We start from the raw sequence: 19,417 nt of genomic DNA, 5'->3' as shown, positions 1-19,417 counted from the left end.
CTCTTATGGATACTGGTCGCGAAAGCCTACGTGTTTAACAGAACCATTGTCGTTAATAGCGGCAGCACTCATAGCCAACACCGCACGCCAATGAGCCCACTGTGCACGATTATCAGTCTGTCGTTAGCTGAAGACGGTGGTTGGTGTGCTATGAAGGCTCATTGCGAGACGCAGGATTTGAATTTGTGGCACAGAACGATGGCGTGGATCACAGTGCATCTTTTGGTCATCGACACCTCATTTGACATCTCTGCCTCCGTGTACATCTCTTCTCTTTCAATCATCCATAACCTTTTCATTCATCTCATTATTTCTACACCTATATCACTCATCCACGTCGCCTTTCATTGATTCCATTGCGTGTTTTCTCTTTTCTGCATCACTTCTCACATGACTAGATCTCTCATCGGTTTGCTCAAAACATCTCTTGCTAGTGACTGCAGATCCTTGGCTGGGCATACATTTCATGACATCACATTAATAGTGGTGTGTAAAACTACACGCAAGCATACGCACGCTTCACTGCGCTGGTGGATTTTCTGGGGACCCTCATCAGCAGTTCCTCTTGGTTGAACTCTGACGTCATGCCAGGGATATGAAACCTAACACCCATCCAGATCCTTCACCTCACGTCTCCTTTCCTCTCCACGCGCCTCCCTTCACGTCGCGTTCATTCGCCCCTACATTTCTCTTCACATCCACGATGCTACCAAGGCTCCTTTCTCCTGCCAGTCTCCACCTCCCCATGCCACTACCGTAACCGACTCGCCCTTCCAGCAGATCAACATTTGGAATTTATTATTTAAAATAAACACCTCCACATGCAAACACGCGAACGAATTTTCCCCATATGACGTTCAGCAGACTGCTGTAGCAAGTGTTGTTAGCGAGCACCTATTAAGATTGACACAGAACACATGTGCACGCATACACGGGGGACATGGGAATGCTTGGCAGCAGGAAGTAAGAGTCAGGGGGTTGTTGTAGTTAACTTTCAGGGGTAGATGCAAGCAGGGGCGGAGCCAGGGGGGGGGGGGGGTGACAGGGGTGACATCATGCGTATAAATCCTGGCTCCGCCCCTGGATGCAAGGCTGTGGTGATGCCCGGAGGACGGATTAGGCTCGGTGGTTAGGCTAAGGCAGTTTAGCAAATGACACTTGCCAGCCACAAAAGCATTTTAACATTTCGTTATTATTCGTTGACGTAACAATTCAAATAACACTGCACATACCTGATGATTGATGAACAATAGATGTGAACGAGCACACCGATTGAAAAAAAACGCTCCACTGGCGATTTGTAATGGACATTTTTAAATCATTAAGCACGTTTACAAGGACACGATTTGTATCTGAATGGTGAATAGTGATCATTGCAGATCTACACACTGTGGTGAGCAGGGGGGGGGATTAAGAGCGGGGCTAGTTCTGGCAATATGACTTTAGCGTCCTCTCTATGATCGAACAGGCGAGGGTGAATGTTGATAAGAGTTGTTGCCAGTGGGATGTTGGTAAGGGGGGCTAGCGCAAGCAGTTCTGCGAGAGCCTCCCCGTATTGGCGCCTTCCAGCTGCTGCTGCTTCTTCTTCCGCGACTTGTCCCCCTGGAAGCAGCGCCACAGGCGCAGGCTCTCATCAGCACCAAGTGACATCACGGAGGATCCGTCGGGGCTTGCTGCAACCTGCAGCACGCGGCCTGTGGGGTATGGAGAGACATGGCGGGGGGGGGGGGAGACACATGGGGGAGGGAGAGACACGGTATAGTCACACAAGGTGGAAGAGACAGGGACACAGGGGTTAGACATGGATCATGGGGAAGGGATGGGGACGAGGGAGAGACATACGCGAGAGAGAAAGACAATTTGGCAGTGTGGTTGTTTGTATCCTTTAATAAACCAGATGAGATTAACCCACGGAGTCACGTGAAACATCATTGGCTTTCTTTCAAGGACGACCTGGGATATGTAGTTGTGTCCCCCCATGACCAGTGTCCCCGTGTCCCAATACTCAGTAGTTCTGCGGTGAATGCCAGTGGCCGGATGCACGACCAGTGTGTATCCCCCTATCCTCCTGTGCGTCCCGTCTTCGTATGCCCCTATTTTGCCTCGTGTGTCACTCTTTAGCTCGATGCTGGACATCATTGATGGGTAAACTCTTCAGCACCATGTACCCCCATGTCCCTGTGTATCCCCATTTGTCTGAGGTTATTCCAATGCTCATCTCACGAATGGGCATGTATGTATGATGGACTTCTTTCATACCATATGTAGCCAACCGTGCTAATCAGAGGTGCGGGGAAGGACAAACTAAACACAAAAAGCAGTTCTAAACAAAAAATCAGTTATACAGAAATCATGAACAGGCACATTTACATTGTCCCTCCACCTCATGTTGCCATCTCCACATTTGTCCTTGTGCCTGTGTGTTCGTGTGCCCCCATACCTAAGAGCTTGGCGATGGGCACCATCTCTGGGTAGGCCCACAGTGCGAGTTGGTTCCTGGGGTAGCCATGGGCGGAGAGCAGCTCCTTGTGCTCGCTCGACCACAAGACGGAGCACACCTGGGCGGGGGAAAGAGTCGTGAACACGCGTCCGCGTGTCTTCGTGCCCGACACACGCAATGTCCACGGCACTGAGACATTGCTAACCGTGTCTCGTGTCCCCCATTCTCGCAGAGCATCTCACTCGTGTCTGTGTGTCCATGCCTGAGACACAGCGTCCACTGCCTTGAAGCAGATTCCCGTGTTGACATTCCACAGGCGAATGTGGTGGTCGTTTGCTCCACCCCCACTCGCCAGCAAACTCGCTTGCCACGGACACCACGCGAGTGCCTGTGTAGTGGGTTCACGGGACACCGAGACAGTGGAGTAGAGGTAGCACTATTTATTCAAGCTTGGCAGAGTTACACTGAGAAGGGGTAACGGCCCCTTCACCCGTATACACGCTGGGACACCTCCTAGGCTATCAGCCTAACCACTATGCTCCCCGTTCCTCCGCTACAGGCGCTAGAGGAGGCTATCTGACCTGGCCCTGGTCATGGCACAGGTCACGGCACCCCACCAGACAGACCGACCCTTAAAATGGCTCCGGCTCTGAGGCTCTGTGGCCGCACCATTGGCTTGCCCTGCCGGCCCTGAAAAGGGAAGCGGTCAGGGTAGTCCCAGGGTCTATCTAGCCGGCCTTCCTTCTTCACTGGTTCTTTACTCTTGGCCCCAACACTCTGCCCCGAGCCCTCTGGCTCCCCGCCCTTTATACCCATACACCACTGAGGGGCGGGGCTGTAGCGGACGTGGTTGTAGCCACCACTGTGTAACCGTGTGTTCCCTTCCCGCAACACCCCTACACCTGTCTACAAAAAGACACAGAGACAGACACGAAGAGACAGACAAAACAGATGAATATTCTTCATTTACCCTCTCAGATTGTTGAGGCCAGTCCCAACATCGCACACCTATTAGGTCTAGCACGGCACATCACGCCAGCCGCCTTTGTCTCCCCATTGCTGATGTTCAGACACCGCACCAGGTAGGCATGGAAGGGCTAAGTTGACTACGAGGAGCTCAGGACCAATTCAGATATCACTTGCAACCGATGTTAGCTGTGGCCGGGAATCGAACTCGGGATGCCGGGTTTGGAGCGCAGTGCGCTTTGCAATGCATGACTGCTCAAACAGAAGCACAGGGATAGCGCGTCAGTGAACGTCACGCACTCGGCGTGCACACGTTGCACACTGTGGCTCATGCGGTGGAGTCGGGAGGGCAGGTGCTCCGTCTTCCAGTTCTAAGTTAACCCATAACACCTCGGACCTGTGCCAAGATCTCTTGCCAGCAAGCCTTCAACACTTCACATGACCTGCAAAATGCACAAAGGCCATCTGTTTTTTTTATACGTTTCTGCACTATTTTTCTGTTTTGATGGGGGTTTTTTTCAGACGAACACTGCGGTGACGTTTCCGCTGCTTAGCGGCCGTTACAGTAATTGGCTCGGCACACGTCGGCGAGCGCCTGTGTCAACGTGTCTGTTGTGCCAGCACGTCACTGCGTGCATGTCCCTGCCTTGACGGCGGCCGTGTGCTGCCGGAGGGCACGGAGGGGTGCCGAGGATGTGATGCCGTTGGCCCACAGGAGGAGTTTTCTGTCGTTGCTTCCACTGGCCAGCAGGCGTCCGCAAGGGGACCACGCCAAGCCGCACACCTCCTGGGAGTGGCCACTCAGTGTGGCGACGTGATGCTGCATCATCCGCACGTCATCGTGGTGGATCTGACCCGAGCGGGACCCACTACAACAACCGCCGCCATGACCGCAGAGTTTACAAAAAAACCACAACCGCCACGGCCGCAACAAGGAACAGCGATGAGAGCCACAACCCGTCACTACAACACCAGTGTCAACCACCACAACCACAGTGTTAACCACCACAACAAGTGTGTGTGTGCGCTTAAGCACTTGCCTTGACAGGAGGTGTCCGTTCCAGGACAGGGAGCTCACACGCCCCATGTGGCCCTGCATACTCCTTGAACACTTGTTTCGCTCCACGTCCCAGATCTACACGTGCAAACACACACACACGGAGACCCACACGAGGATAGGCACGCGCCCCGCACACGCACGGGGACACAGATGCACACGCGGAAATATACAATGGGGAGACACAGGCACACACGCACAACGACATAGACACGTACAAGGACATACAAGTCACGGCACCAATAAAGAGCCCACCTGTTCACTTCCCATAATCCTCTGCTCTCCACTCCTTACCCCAGAAGTCTCACATTTGTGGCATTTTCCCCATTAACCCCTTCTCCCCCACCGGTCACTTGCTCCACACTCCCCTTCCAGAATGCCCTGCTCCTTGAAATATCCCAGGCTCCAGGCCCCTTACCAGAATGCTGTGCTCATTACCTGCACGGTGTTGAAACTTGTTCCTATGGCGAGGATGTTGCCTCTAGTTGGTACCCATGAGAGGGACGAGGGGTAATACCGCCCCTCCATCTGATACGCGGGCAAAGACACAGCGCACAAACACAGCACGGCCTTAACACCTTTCTCAAGCTCAAATTCTCGGTGTGCATTTTGCTGCCTCAAGGCACCCTGTCTGCTTTTCACAAGAACACAACACTGACCCCGTATCCCCATGCATCCATGAATGAGCCTGTTTTCCATTTGTCTGTGCGTGTTTGCATTTCAGCGTGTCTGCATGTCTGTGTGGATCCCTGCATGTGTTCCAGTATGAGGAGCGGTCGTGTAGTGATTAGCGGGCTGCGTTATAAACCCGGGGACCCAAGTCCAATTTCCGCTCACCGTTAACACAAGTGACAATTCTCCGAACCAATCACGCGCCTCCCCTGAGCAGACTCAACATCAAATGAGTGCTTATCACCCATGGGGAGACAAAGGCGGCCAAGTCTGGTACTAATCACCCACCCCCTTGTGTGCCAAGGCTATATGGGGAGATCTTTGTATTTTTGTCCCAGTATCTCTCCGCATGCCTTCATGTGCTGGGTCACATTCCCCGTTTCTGCGTCCCACAGATACGTCCCAGCGTGGCCCAGCGCCACACACACGACGTTGTCCACGCTCCAGTCCAGCGGGTTGAGGTCTGCGCGTACGGGGGGTACGGGGTCACAGGTCAGGATAAGGGTTAAAACGTTTAGTTCAGGACGAAATTTGTGTTGTGCGTATAAATGCATCTATATTACATGTATACATGGGTAAATATGGATTTTATACGATGCCGGTTTTGCGATTCAGGAAAGGTCTAGATTTAATAACTGGTTAATAACTGCCGAGTCCAGCGGCTCTCAACCCATGGGTCATGCCCCCGACGGGAGATCAAGGCCTTAGTTGTGGCGGGGAGGGCGGTGGTGTCGCAGGCTGCAACAGAGTGGATACTGTGCCGGATAACTGTAGAATGCATGAGAACATCGGTGCCACATTGTGGCGACAAAAACACTAAACCACAACGTGAAGCAAAATGCCAAACTCACACTGCATTGACGAGGTGCGTGGACGTCATCTCAGTATTGTGGCCTTAGTCATTGGTCAGGGTGGGCACGTGGGGTGACCAGCGGTCTTGATTGTGGGGGGGGGCACTCGTATCTAAAAATATTCATTTGCTGCTATAAATTTCTACGTGATGAGCCACTTTGTTGAGCTATCATTTGTGTGGCCAGGTTGCTGCTGAAAGAATAAGTTAATAGCTCAGCGGGCTTTAAGACCTGGTAACCTTTACTCGTGTTATATATAGTGATTTGTTTACCTTATCTATGCATTGCACTCCTTTCGTGTTTTTATATTGTTTGTTGTAACAATCTGACCAGTCCCTACTGGACATCTTTAAAAAAAACAGCTGCATAGCTCATTGGATTCCTCCAGGATGAATACATATTTAGATTCTGATGTTGAGACGTAAAATTATGGGCCATATTCTTAGTCACGGATCAGCTCTGGCTTCAGGCGCTGATGTTTCTTTCAAACGTGGATCAACGGCTCAGCCTCGTCTCGTCGAAATCCTGAGCATGCTGGGACCATGCTCAGAGCTGGCTCAAGTTAAGCACGCTGCTCACTTTAGCCAAGGCTGAGCTGAGCAGAGCTCTGGCCGAGGGGTTTATTCTGACCGGAAGGAACCATGGTATCTATGTTAACGATGATGAGTTATTCACATGTGCCTGCGTATATGTGTATGCACGTGTGTGTGCGTGCGTGCGCGCGTGTGCGGGTGTGTGCGTGTGTGTGCGTGTGTGCGCGCGTGTACGTACGTGTGTGTGGGTGTGTGCGTGCGTGTGTGTGCGTGCGTGCGCGTGTGTGCGCGTGTGTGCGTGTGTGCGTGCGCGCGTGTGTGTGTGCATGTGTGTTTGTGCGTGTGTGTACGTGTGTGTGCGTGCGTGTGTGTGTGCGTGTGTGTGTGTGCGTGTGTGTGCGTGTGTGTGCTTGTGTTTGCGTGTGTGTGTGCGTGTGTACGTGTGTGTGCGCGCGTGTGTGTGTGCGTGTGTTTGCGTGAGTGTGTGTGCGTGTGTGTGCGCGTGTGTGTGTGCGTGCGTGTACGGATCTCACAGAAGTCATTGCGAACCGCCGGCGCGTCGAGCACACGCTCGGGCCACGTGAGTATGCGTCGCTTCCTCTTGAGCAGGGAGAGGTGTGTGTAGCCCTGCTGGGAGTGCAGCACCTTCTGCGTGTCGCCGTAGCCTTAGGGGACAGCCGCAACAACATTAACCACGGCAAATGCCGTGACCACATTCACCACGAATGCTGCGGACGCAGCCCTGGAGGGAGTACGGCAACTGGCCTGCGTCGATGTCCCAGGGGGAACCACTCACAGCCACATACACAGTTCCCTTCTCCCCCACCACGTGTCTACGTCTATCTGTATCCCCCTGTACCCCAGTCTCCCCCACGTCTTTCCCTCCATTTTCATGTCTCTGCCTTGCCCCGACACCTTTACCGTCCCCATGCCTTGTCTATCCTTCAAGTTCTCTCTCCCACTACGCCCCTGTGTCCCCACCAACGCATCAAAGCCACTACTCAACTGTAGATCCCCGTGTCTTCCACTCTCTCTCCGTGTAGCCTGTCTTACCCTCGGGTACAGGTGGCGCCGGTCCCCGGTAGCGTAAGATTCGTGCTTTCTCCACATCCACGCCGCTCAGCAGATGCATCATCGCCGCCTGCTTCTCCTACACACGGAAAAATAAACACGGAGCAGCGTTCCCTCGTCCCCACCCTCCGTTGCTGTACGGGTGTCTCCTGTTCTCCCTTACGTGTCCCCAGGGCGTGGAGGAATGAAGCAGACTCGTCAAATACACGAGGATGATTGCCTGCCACCTCCGAGCATCCTCGTGTGTCCCGTGACCGTCAACGGGGTGGAGACACCACAGTCGCATCTTGAGATTAGGTAGCTTGACAGATCCACGTTTCATATGAGCCATGATGACTCCGTGCTTCCAACGTGTCTCTTTGAGACGCGTGGGAAGTAGCCTGCCACCTCACTTACAGAGTGTGATCCCGTGTCCATCTCTTTGAGACACAAAGTAGCTTGTTACCTCCATGTGTCTATGTTCTGTATACCTAGCGAGTCTTAGTGTGTCACCGTGTGTCACCGTGCCTTCAGTGGAGATGCTGTTTCTTCTCGAGTTACGAGGTAGCTCGCCACCTCCATAGCTTTGCTGTTGCGCACGGGGATGAATCGGTCACAGAACTCGCCATGGGGAATGCGGCGGACACGACCTGAAGTTTTGGCACACACAGCGGGCATTCATGGCAAATGTGTACACAACAAAGTATATACAGAGAGAATACATATATATGGTGATGCGTACACAAGCGTGCATACAGACCACACGCCGCACATTGCACACATTCAAACACCACAATCATCACACACCATGTGCACAAAACCGCAGACTATATATGTACATTGGACTTCTTTTGCACCGTACGTAGCCACATCACACTCACCGGGCGAGCTCTTGCCCTTGGCCCTGGGCATTTTCTGGCACTTGGACGCGCGTCCTGGCGTGCGGCTGCTGCTATTGGTGTGGCGAGTCCCTTTCATTGGTGACACTGCCATTACGCTGCTGTTGTTGTTGTTGATGCTGCTGTTGTTGTTGATGCTGCTGTTGCGGGCGTCAGGGGTGGCTGGCATGCCCAAGCTTCTTCCCACCGTGCTCGTGATCGCGGACGCCGCCTTGCGCTGCCGACGCGGCTGGGGGCTCCAGGGAATGGGGGCATCCAGCTTCAGCGAGTGACTCACGCCACTCTCAAACTGCGACATCCTGAGACACGCGCGGTCATGCAGCGAGACGTTGGACACGAGCGGCAATGTACAGATCAGCTCTCAAGATTTCAGCAGGACATGGATCTTTCTCTCAAAGGGCACTCCTGGAACATCCTCAGATAGACGGGAGATGCACAAGGACACGCGGGCAATTACTTATTTCTGAGATGACAAAAAAAAAGTTTTACGTCTTCAGACGGACAGGCAAACACGGAGACGTAAGAAATCTCAAACAAAGGCCGGCATGGCACCGCACTGCCTACCGGGTAACTCTCGTGGCAGAGTCGATCTCGGGACCGTTTCGGATAATTACCACCACTGGTGCTGCCCGTGAATTCAACTCCTGCAATGTTCAATAGAAGATCCAGATTCGAAACGGGGTCAACGGCTTCGTAGCTTTCACACAACCAGACAGTGGCCCACAGCCATGACAAATACAAACCCACGATCACAACCACCACGCAATGACACCGACCACGATAATACTACAAGCGAACCCACTGCGATAACCACAGCACGCAAAAACATCACCACACAATCAGATCAACCACAACACAACCACAGCAAAACAAAACATCCCCACGATGACAACTACTGCAACCACCAAAAGACAATCCTCCTCACCTTCTCAAGAGACGGACGCTGTTGACACGCCGCGTTCTGTCTCTCTCTGTCTCTCTCTGTCTCACTCTGTCTGTCTCTCTGGCTCACTGTCTGTCTCTGTACTCTGTCTCACCCTGTCACTCTCTGTCTCACACTATGTCTCTCTCTGTCTCACTCTGTCTCACTGTCTGTCTCTGTCTCTCTCTGTCTCACTCTGTCTCACTCTGTCTGTCTCTCTGTCTCACTGTCTGTCTCTGTCTCACTGTCTCTCTCTGTCTGTCTCTCTGTCTCACTCTGTCACTCTCTGTCTCTCTCTGTCTCACCCTGTCTGTCTCTGTCTCACCCTGTCTCTCTCTGTCTCACCCTGTCTCTCTCTGTCTCTCACTATGTCTCTCTGTCTCACTGTCTGTCTCTGTCTCACTGTCTCTCTCTGTCTCACTCTGTCTCTCTGTCTGTCTCACTCTGTCTCTCTGTCTCACTGTCTGTCTCTGTCTCACTCTGTCTCTCTTAGTCTCTATCTGTCTCACTCTGTCTCTCTGCACTCTGTCTCTCTGTCTCACTCTGTGTCTCTCTCTGTTTCACTCTCTCTCACTCTGTGTGTCTCTCTCTGTCTCTCTGTCTCACTCTCTCTGTCTCACTCTGTGTGTCTCTCTCTGTGTGTCTCTCTCTGTCTTACTCTGTGTGTCTCTCTCTGTCTCACTCTCTCTGTCTCTCTGTCTCACTCTGTGTGTCTCTCTCTGCCACTGTCAATCTGCACTTGCGATGCCTCTCCACGTGTTCAACGTAACGGTCGCTTCGCGCTGATTGGCCGCGCATTTTGCAAAAACGGCGGCTCTCGATTGGTCAAGGACTCCGACGACCCCGCCTCGCCCCGCCCCGCCCCGCCCCGCCCCGCCCTCCGCCCTTGGTTTAGGTGGCCACAGAGAACGCCTGACGCGAGCAGCGGTCGCCACGGCAACCGCCGGCGTCACAGTTTCTTAGGGTTCAGTTCAACACGGAGGAGGGCTGTCGCGTCCAATATAATCGATAATAGAGGTTTACTGGGGGGGGGGGGGGGGGGGGGGGGGGAATCGGGTTAGATCGCGTAAATATATAAAGTGTCGTTAAACCCGCAATCACCCGACACAGGCGATTAGTAAGGTTTGTCACGTTAAACAGTCTGTTAAGGCTACACGCAGCTGGGGGAGGCTTCGGTGTTGATGTATAGTTTTGTTAACAGTGAAATTTAGCTCATGTACCGTAAAGCAAATCTTTTCGTGCGACCGGCTGTGTGAGGTGGGGGGGGGGCACGCGGACTCGCCTGAGAATAATGAGAACGCCGTTCCCACCTGAGGGCTGCGGCGTCACCGCCTTTGTCTCTCTCCCAGTCGCCGACTTTCCTTCCTTCCACGTGAAGAATGAACAGCAGAGACTGAAGTGAACCACCCCCACCACCACCACCACCATGAACGCATCCACGCTGTGTCCACACGCTTCGCGTGCGTGTGGCATCGCAAGGCGCTACGCACCGATTAAAATGCGAATCGCCTTGTTGCACTCGGTTTGAACCTCGTGCTTTCTGAACACGAAGCGATAACTCATCTCCACTGCTCATCTCGTTGGAAATTTGTCAAAGTTGCACATTCCCAAGGCAGGGTGAGGTCTCTTTATCCTCTTTTACGGAACCCGACACTTGCATCGAGTTGAAGGTTTCCAGCGTGACCACGAGTGCTGCGTAGCAGGATGATCCCCCGATTGCTCTGCAATACGTTACGTGACACTGGGGGTTGTTTTGTGAAGCACATCCAGCGAGGATGCTGCCGCCACCGGCGTCACGGATCGATTCGCAAAATCGACTAGCAATCCAGGCAGACGTCGCCCAATGTGGCGGTCTAGACAACGGTGCAATATTCATAATCTTGGTTCTTTCGGTAAAGTCAATATTCGTCAATCCCCGGCCCCAAGCCAGCGGTCTGAATGAGCCCCGCCGCGGCGAGCTGATGATCGGCAGCGTCATGTGTGGCGGTGGGCTAACGGTGTGAGACAGTTACCATCTCTCCAATATGTCTGGCCAGCGTGGAAGAGTAGGCCAAGATCAGCGTTCTAGGAGTTGGCTGCCTTCGAGCTCAGTCTTCCCCGCAGGCTCTTCCGTTTCGCCGGCAGTGGCCCGAACCGTGCACGCAACGATGGATCTGCTCGACTCAGTCGGGGCGAATTTTTCGATTTAAATCTTTCGTGACTGCAGGGATTCATCTTCTTGGTTCTTTCGGTAAAGTCACCACCACGTAGAATGGAAACAATAAAATAATAAAAATGAAACGTATTAAATTTCTCACGATGTTTCGGCCACAACACAAGTAGCCTTCTTCAGGTGAAGGAACCTGAAGAAGGCTTCTTGAAGAAGGCTACTTGTGTTGTGGCCGAAAAGTCGTGAGAAATTTATTTTATTATGTTTTATTTTTATTATTTTATTTCCATTCTATGTGACTTTACCGAAAGAACCAAGAAGATCAGTCGGGGCGTTCGGGGGGGGGGGGGGGGCAATTGACGGGATCGGTTGGAATTGATGCTGGTTGGTGAAGCAGCTTGATGAGGGGTTAGCTCTCGTGAGTGAGCAAGTTTGTTTGCTTCTCTCTTTTGGTTGTTTTTGCGAAAGGCGATTCGGATTTCAGCAGCAGAGCTCTGAGATCAGGTGATGAACAACAAGAGGTTCACACTTTTCAGCAGTGTTACAGTTTGTGCATTTGTGTGCGTGACTAAGCTTGTCTTGGGTACGTGATGCACACATGCATTTCAGTGCCAGCCATATATATATGGTGTACATACATATATGGTTTATATATGTGCTATACGGAAGTACCCGGCGTTGCTCGGGCGAAAAATATCATTCAAAACTTATCTTAAAAACCTTACATACACAGATACTACGGTATTGTGAAAGCCCTGTGGGCCATTTGTCCATTTCTCCACCAACAAAAGTATAAGAGGCTTGCACAAGTCCAGAGAGTTGTAGAAAGTGGGGGGGGAAATAGTTGATCTACAAAGTTTCCGAAAATTGTCAACCCCCCCCTCAAAAAATATCTTTACCCCCGCTTTCACTACAGCAGTGCATACTGACTGTGGTGGTATCCTGCAATGACTACAGCAGTGCACACTGACTGTGGTGGTATCCTGCAATGACTACAACAGTGTATACTGACTGTGGTGGTATCCTGCAATGACTACAGCAGTGCAGACTGACTGTGGTGGTATCCTGCAATGACTACAGCAGTGCACACTGACTGTGGTGGTATCCTGCAATGACTACAGCAGTGCACACTGACTGTGGTGGTATCCTGCAATGACTACAGCAGTGCATAGTGACTTTCGGTTTACTTTTGGTTTTGGCCTAAAGTAAATTTTTAATTTTCGGTCTGGTTTCGGTTTTGGCCGAAACTGATATTGACTTTTGGTCGTCATGCGTCAACCGAATATCTATTTTTAGAATATAATGCGCGTGCTACATCTATTACTCTGCCTATCGCCCGGTCAGTCGGCGCTAGGCAATCCTATGCGATAGGCTGCAAACACACACACACACACGTCAGCAGCAGCTTGGGAGCGAGGTTCCAGCCGCAACCATGGTCTGCTAATGTATATACGACCGGTTGTAGTTTCTTAACTACAACATTCGTTTGTTTGGATATAATTACTAAGTAAGTAACAGATAAAGATTTGATATTTAGCGACTCTTACTGTAGGTTCTGAATGATTAGTTCTAGATTTTTTTTTTATTAAAGTAGTATTGCTTTATGACATATTTCATAAATCTTGTGTTTGGTTACTACGGTTATATACCTTTCTGTTTCGGTATCGGTCGAAAGTTAAGTTTAACTTTCAGTTTCGGTTTCGGCCGAAAGTAAATTTTTCACTTTCGTTCTGGTTTCGGTTTTGGCCGAAACCAGAAATTCAGTTTCGGTCGGCCTCTTGTGTGAGAGTGTGTGTGTGTAAGAGAGTGTTTGTGAAAAACAACCCCCTACCTCCTCGCGGTGCCGGACGGGCAACTCTGTCATGGACAGTGCTGTGGGGGGAAATCCAATTTTGATTGGCTCCTCCCCTCATGGCATATATGTCCACCACAGGGGCTAAACGGGGGCTCTGGACGGGTGCGAGGGGCTGGTAACCCCTCCACCTTCAATTAATTACCACGAAACTACGAATTAAACTGAAATATGTAACTAATAAGCTTGTGCCGGAGGCCCCGGGGGGCCAGGCGTCTATGACGTCTCCTGGCCAAACCCCAATTGGCGGAGCCAGGAGATTGAATACCTACCCTCGGGGCTACTCCAGAAACAACGAAAAGCCACTACGGGTGGCCACGTGGAATGTTCGAACGCTCACTGCAGAGGAGAGGCTGCCACTCCTCTGTCGGGAGCTGGACCGGTACCGCCTGGATCTATGCGGCATTCAGGAGGTCCGGTGGACCGGCTCTGGCTCCTGCCACCATGAGGGGTGGACAGTCCTCTACTCGGGGCAGCAGACTGCCAAACAACAGGGTGTGGGTCTTCTTTTGAACAAAAGAATGAAGGGGGCGTAGGAGCGTGGCGGTGAGGTGTGGGAAGCTGTAAGCCCCAGGCTACTTTGGGCTCGCCTTCCCATCAACCGGAGGCGAGGAATGGTGGTCGTGGTTATTTATGCCCCCACCGAAGATGAACATCCGTGGAGGGATGCAGGCAAAGCCGATGAGTCAGATGCCTTCTATGACCTCCTGTCACAGGTGCTGGCTAAAGTGGCCCCTCGGGATAGAGTCATCATGTTGGGTGACTTCAATGCCCGAGTTGGTCATGATACTGGCACCTGGTCTGGAGTGATTGGAGGGCATGGGCCAGATCAGCTCAATAACAACGGTAGGAGGCTGCTAGATTTTTGTGCAGCCCATGGGCTTGTAATTACCAACACGCTGTTCCGGCATCGGCGCATCCACACAACATCATGGATGCATGCCGGGTCCAAGCAAGAACATCTGCTGGACTACATAGTGACGGACCAGCGAATGCGAGCCCATGTCCTTGACACCAGGACCTACCGTGGAGCTGATCTGCCCTCTGACCATCGACTAGTCATCTGTAAGATGCGCCTGCCATTCTTCCACTCCGGTGGTGGGTGTACACCCAGGACCCCATTCCAACATAAAGTGGCCTGGTCTCAGTTATCTGATGAAAGTTGCAAGCGAGAATTTCATCATCGCTTGCGGCTGGGATTGGCATCGTCCCCGACTCCTCCTGATGTCGAGGGTAAATGGGCGAGGTTTAGGACTGTGACTCATGCAGCTGCAATGGCTGCTTTGGGTACGCGGTCCAGACCTCCCCAGAGACCCTGGCTGACAGAGGAGGTGTTCAGGATGGTTGAGAAAAAGCGACAGGCCCACTGTCATCGGCTACATAATCCCACATCAGAGAATGAGGAGGCTTACCGCAGCCTTCGCTCAGAGGTTCGGAGAGCCGTGAGGCACTGCAAGGATGGGTGGTGGTCGCGGGTTGCTGAGGAGATGGAGTCTGCCTCAGTGGCCCGTGATCACAAATCTCTATTTAACTCCATCAAAAAAGTAACCTGCAGCGCCACACCTATTACCATCATTAGGGGAAAAAACGGTGATCCAATCTCCGACCCCCAGGAACAGGTTCGCAGATTTGCTGAGCATTTCTGTGAGGTCCTGGGGGAGGGAAAATCCCTCAGCCAGGAAAACATCGTGGCACAAAGTGAGGATGACCCTGCTGAGGCTGCGGTGCCTCAAATATTGGAAGAAGTCACCCCCTGTGAGTGGCTGGCTGAGGTGCCATCTGGTGAGGAAGTATTGAAGGCGATCCGGAGTCTGAGACCAGGAAAGGCAGCGGGCAGAGATGATCTCCCAAGCGAAATGCTGAGAGAGGGTGGCGTTTGTGCACAGACTGCCCTATATGACATCATAACAACAGTCTGGACCACTGGACGGGTTCCGCAGGATTGGAAGGATGCCCTGGTGGTCCCCCTTTTTAAGAAGGGGGACCGCACAGACTGTAACAACTACAGGGGCATCTCACTCCTCAGTGTGCCAGGAAAGGTCCTGGCAAGGATTATTCAGCATCGCCTTGCCAGGCACGCTGAGGAGAGGCTTGCGGAGCCCCAATGCGGTTTCAGGAAAGGGCGGTCCTGCACAGATGCCATATTTTCTGTCCGTCTGCTACAGCAGAGGTGTAGGGAATTCCAACAAGACCTACATCTCTGCTTTATTGACCTGGTCAAGGCCTATGATACCATCAGTAGGCCTGGGCTCTGGGTCGTTCTTCGTGCTTTTGGAGTACCTGACCCTCTGCTCACGATCATTAAGGACCTTCATGATGGTGAGCGGGCCCGGGTAAAACTACGTGGCCGGGAGTCAGAGCCATTCCCTGTACACCTTGGGGTGCGACAGGGATGTCCTCTGGCTCCCACATTATTTAACATCTATTTTGACCACGTAGTTCGTGAAGCCTTCAATAGCTGTACCGGGGGAATCTCCATATGGTACAGATATAATGGGAGGCTAATCGATGCCCGGGTGCGGTCAAGGGATGGCTCCCTATTGCTCAACCACGTTATGTATGCTGATGATTTGGTAATAGCTGCTCAGTCAGAGGAGGAGTTGGAGACGCTGCTGCTGAGACTGGAGCGTGCCACTAAGAGGTGGGGCCTTACCATCAGCCCCACCAAAACTAAGCACCTGCCTGGGTATTTTGTACCATCGGACACTCCACCCCCACAACTCCCAATCGGTGATGGGGCAGTTGTGGAGAGAGTGGAGAGTTTCCCATACCTGGGCAGTGTGCTTATGACTGGCTCCAGTTTAACAGCAGAGGTCTCACTCCGAATCAGTCGAGCGGCAATATCTTTTCATCGGTTGCGTAGCGCTGTGTGGAAGCTACCTGGTCTGTCGCTCCGCACTAAGCTTCAGGTCTTCTCGGCCACGGTCATTCCCTCCCTTCTCTACGCTTGCGAAACGTGGACCCCCCTAATGGAACATCTTTGCCGGTTAGAAACATTTAGGCTGGCCTGCCTACGATCCATCCTGGGTTTAACCAGACTGGATTGTGTGAGGAGCTCACAAATCCTTGAAAGATCTGGGCAGGGTCCCATCGGTGAGCTCCTCCGGCAGGCAAGGCTGCGATGGCTGGGTCATGTAGCCCGCATGCCCAGCCACCGCATGCCGAAACAGCTTTTGTTTGGCCGGATTGAGGGGGCTAAGCGGGCGCGGCACGGGCTAGAGAAGAGAAGGAGTGATGTGGTACAGGAGGACGTGGAGCTGAGTGGACTTGCCGATGACTGGTACCAGCGGTGTCAAGATCGGCCTCTGTGGAGGAGGCTCGTGAAGGATGCTACTGGGCAGTTGGAGGCAGTCGCCCTCCAACAACAACGGAGGGCGGAGGAGCGACGCTCAGAACAACGAGCGGAGCGCCGGGTGGCTAAAGCACAGCAGGTTGGTACAGTAGGGGGCACAGGTGGTGCATCAGCCAGTCATCTCAGTCAGTCGACCCGTGGCACCTGGGCCTGCCCAGTGACCTCCTGCCAGCGGGCGTTCGACACTTCACGTGGCCTCACGGTGCACATAGCCTGGCACAAGCGTCGTGGTGACGTCACCGTCACTTAGTGGCGAATGGCGGTTGTTGTTGTTGTTGTTGTAAGAGAGTGTGTGTGTGAGAGTGTATGTGAGTGTGTGTGTGAGAGAGAGTGCATGTGTATGTCAGAAAGAGTGTGTGTGTGTGTGTGAAAGAGTGTGTGTAGGTTCGGAGAGCTGTGAGGCGCTGCAAGGATGGGTGGTGGTCGCAGGTTGCTGAGGAGATGGAGTCTGCCTCAATGGCCTGCGATCACAAATCCCTATTTAACTCCATCAAAAAAATAACCTGCAGCACCACACCTATTACCATTATTATGGGAAAGAACGGTGATCCAATCTCCGACACCCAGGAACAGGTTTGCAGATTTGCTGAGCATTTCTGTGAGGTCCTGGGGGAGGGGGAATCCCTCAGACTGGAAAACATCATAGGACAAAGTGGGGATGAGTGGCTGGCTGAGGTGACATCCGTTGAGGAAGTACTTAAGGTAATCCAGAGTCTGAGACCAGGAAAGGCACTGGGCAGAGATCTCCCAAGCGAAATGCTGAGGGAGGGTGGCATTTGTACACAGACTTCCCTACATGACATCATAACAACAGTCTGGACCACTGGACAGTTTTGGCAGGACTGGAAGGATGCCCTGGTGGTCCCCCTCTTTAAGAAGGGGGACCACACAGACTATAACAACTACAGGGGCATCTCACTCCTCAGTGTGCTGGCAAAGGTCCTTGCAAGGATTATTCAACATCGCCTTGCCAGGCACGCTGAGGAGAGGCTTGTGGAGCCCCAATGTGGTTTCAGGAAAAGGCAGTCCTGCACAGATGCCATATTTTCTGTCCGTCTGCTACAGCAAAGGTATAGGGAATTCCAACAAGACCTACATCTCTGCTTTATTTACCTGGTAAAGGCCTATAATACCATCAGTAGGCCTGGGCTCTGGGTTGTTCTTTGTGCTTTTGGAGTCCCTGACCCTCTGCTCACGATCATTAAGGACCTTCATGATGATGTGGTACAGGAGGACGTGGAGCTGAGTGGACTTGCCGATGACTGGTACCAGCGGTGTCAAGATTGGCCTCTGTGGAGGAGGCTCATGAAGGATGCTACTTGGCAGTTGGAGGCAGTCGCCCTCCAACAACAACGGAGGGCGGAGGAGCGACGCTCACAACAATGAGCAGAGTACCGGGTGGCTAAAGCACAGCAGGTTGCCACAGTAGGGGGCACAGGTGGTGCATCAGCCAGTCATCTCAGTCAGTCGACCCCTGGCACCTGGGTCTGCCCCGTGACCTCCTGCCAGCGGGCGTTCGACACTTCACGTGGCCTCAAGGTGCACATGGCCTGGCACAAGCGTCGTGGTGACGTCACCGCCACTTAGTGGCGAATGACGGTTGTTGTTGTGTGTGATAGTGTGTGAGAGTGTGTGTGTGTATGATAGAGAGTGTGTGTGTGTGAGAGAGTGTGTGTGAGTGAGAGAGTGCGTGTGTGTGAGAGAGAGTGTGTGTGTGTGTCAGAGAGCGTGTGTGTGTGGGGAGCGATAGTGTAGCGGTTAGCGCGCTGCACTATGAACCTGGCGACCCGGGTTCGATTCCCGCTCACGGCCAACACCAGTGACGATTATCTGAACCGGTCCTGGGCCTCCCCTAGGTCGACTCAGCCTCAAATGAGTACCTGGTGCGGTGTGTAAACATTGCCACTGGGGAGACAAAGGCGGTCGGGCGTGGTGCTGGCCACCCACCCCCTCGTGTACCGTTCTGGCCTTCATAGGTGCTCGCTAACAGCACTTGCCCCTACAGTCTGTTACAGGCTATATGGGGGATCTTTGTTATCTTTGTGTGAGAGAGAGTGTGCACGCGTGTCGCACAGAGGACGCTCTGACTGAGTTAGCCTTCACTGCGTCTCGTTGGACATGTTTACCTATCATCAGGCGTATTTAGCGTGTAAGGAATTCATTGTATTTGAACGGAGAAGATTGGTAAACAGGAAATTAGAATGCGTGCCGTTGTGGTTCGCGAGTATGGGAGTTTGGTTACTCCAGCAGACAGCGGGCTATGAACTGTGTTTACTTCTTCGTCGTCATTGCGATCCATGGGAAGAAAGCCCGTAGTAGGTGTCCACCTATTACAAGGCCGTAGTAGCCATGGAATCAACATTCGGGGGGACCAAATCTTCCAGGGTGTCTGGGGGTCCCAACCCAGAAAAAATATCTACATTTTAAAACTAATTTCCTGCCTAAAATATTAAAAAATTCAGTAACACATGGGATGGCTTTTTATTTATTTCTTACAATAATGTCTAAAAGTGTCTTAAATTACATTGCTCTGTTTTTTCTTCATAACCTTTTCTTGTTACATTGTATGTAATGGCAGAGATTAGCGATTAATAAAGTACAACCATAACCACAATTATATAAACAGAAATCTATGCATTGATTTATATGAAGACAAGTCCAGATATTGTGGCCA

General features: G+C 52.3%; 2 protein-coding genes across 2 annotated transcripts; both read right to left on the bottom strand.

Moving 5' to 3' along the window:
• Nucleotides 1-781: 781 nt before the first annotated feature.
• On the bottom strand, nucleotides 782-3,656 carry LOC142910722 (cell division cycle protein 20 homolog). Its single transcript, XM_076060118.1, has 4 exons — nucleotides 3,615-3,656; nucleotides 2,703-2,828; nucleotides 2,441-2,558; nucleotides 782-1,694 (listed from the first exon to the last, which is right to left on the bottom strand). Exons 1-4 carry the CDS (start codon nucleotides 3,654-3,656, stop codon nucleotides 1,522-1,524), a joined length of 459 nt encoding a protein of 152 aa, XP_075916233.1. The 3' UTR covers nucleotides 782-1,521.
• A 375-nt stretch (nucleotides 3,657-4,031) lies between these two features.
• LOC142910721 (cell division cycle protein 20 homolog) lies at nucleotides 4,032-10,133 on the bottom strand. Its single transcript, XM_076060117.1, has 8 exons — nucleotides 9,394-10,133; nucleotides 8,451-8,767; nucleotides 8,098-8,219; nucleotides 7,573-7,669; nucleotides 7,053-7,184; nucleotides 5,489-5,598; nucleotides 4,902-4,991; nucleotides 4,032-4,541 (listed from the first exon to the last, which is right to left on the bottom strand). The coding sequence occupies exons 2-8, from the start codon at nucleotides 8,764-8,766 to the stop codon at nucleotides 4,032-4,034; spliced, it is 1,377 nt and encodes a 458-aa protein (XP_075916232.1). The 5' UTR covers nucleotide 8,767; nucleotides 9,394-10,133.
• Nucleotides 10,134-19,417: the final 9,284 nt, after the last annotated feature.

The sequence above is a fragment of the Petromyzon marinus genome, unplaced genomic scaffold (assembly GCF_048934315.1).
Source record: "Petromyzon marinus isolate PM22_M1 ecotype Great Lakes invasive population unplaced genomic scaffold, UKy_Petmar_22M1.pri1.0 PM_G_Scaffold_15, whole genome shotgun sequence".
NCBI lineage: Eukaryota > Metazoa > Chordata > Hyperoartia > Petromyzontiformes > Petromyzontidae > Petromyzon > Petromyzon marinus.
This window is presented reverse-complemented; position numbering and strand designations above follow the sequence as displayed.

Coding starts and splice junctions, on each gene's coding strand:
- LOC142910722 (XM_076060118.1), bottom strand. CDS start 3,656: ATGCATTGCAAAGCGCACTGCGCTCCAAACCCGGCATCCCGA. Junction 2,829..3,614: donor CTCCAAACCCGGCATCCCGA/GTTCGATTCCCG, acceptor CCCACTACACAG/GCACTCGCGTGGTGTCCGTG. Junction 1,695..2,440: donor GCCCATCGCCAAGCTCTTAG/GTATGGGGGCAC, acceptor CATACCCCACAG/GCCGCGTGCTGCAGGTTGCA.
- LOC142910721 (XM_076060117.1), bottom strand. CDS start 8,766: ATGTCGCAGTTTGAGAGTGGCGTGAGTCACTCGCTGAAGCTGGATGCC. Junction 8,220..8,450: donor CAAGGGCAAGAGCTCGCCCG/GTGAGTGTGATG, acceptor CCAAAACTTCAG/GTCGTGTCCGCCGCATTCCC. Junction 7,670..8,097: donor AAACAGCATCTCCACTGAAG/GCACGGTGACAC, acceptor TTCCGTGTGTAG/GAGAAGCAGGCGGCGATGAT.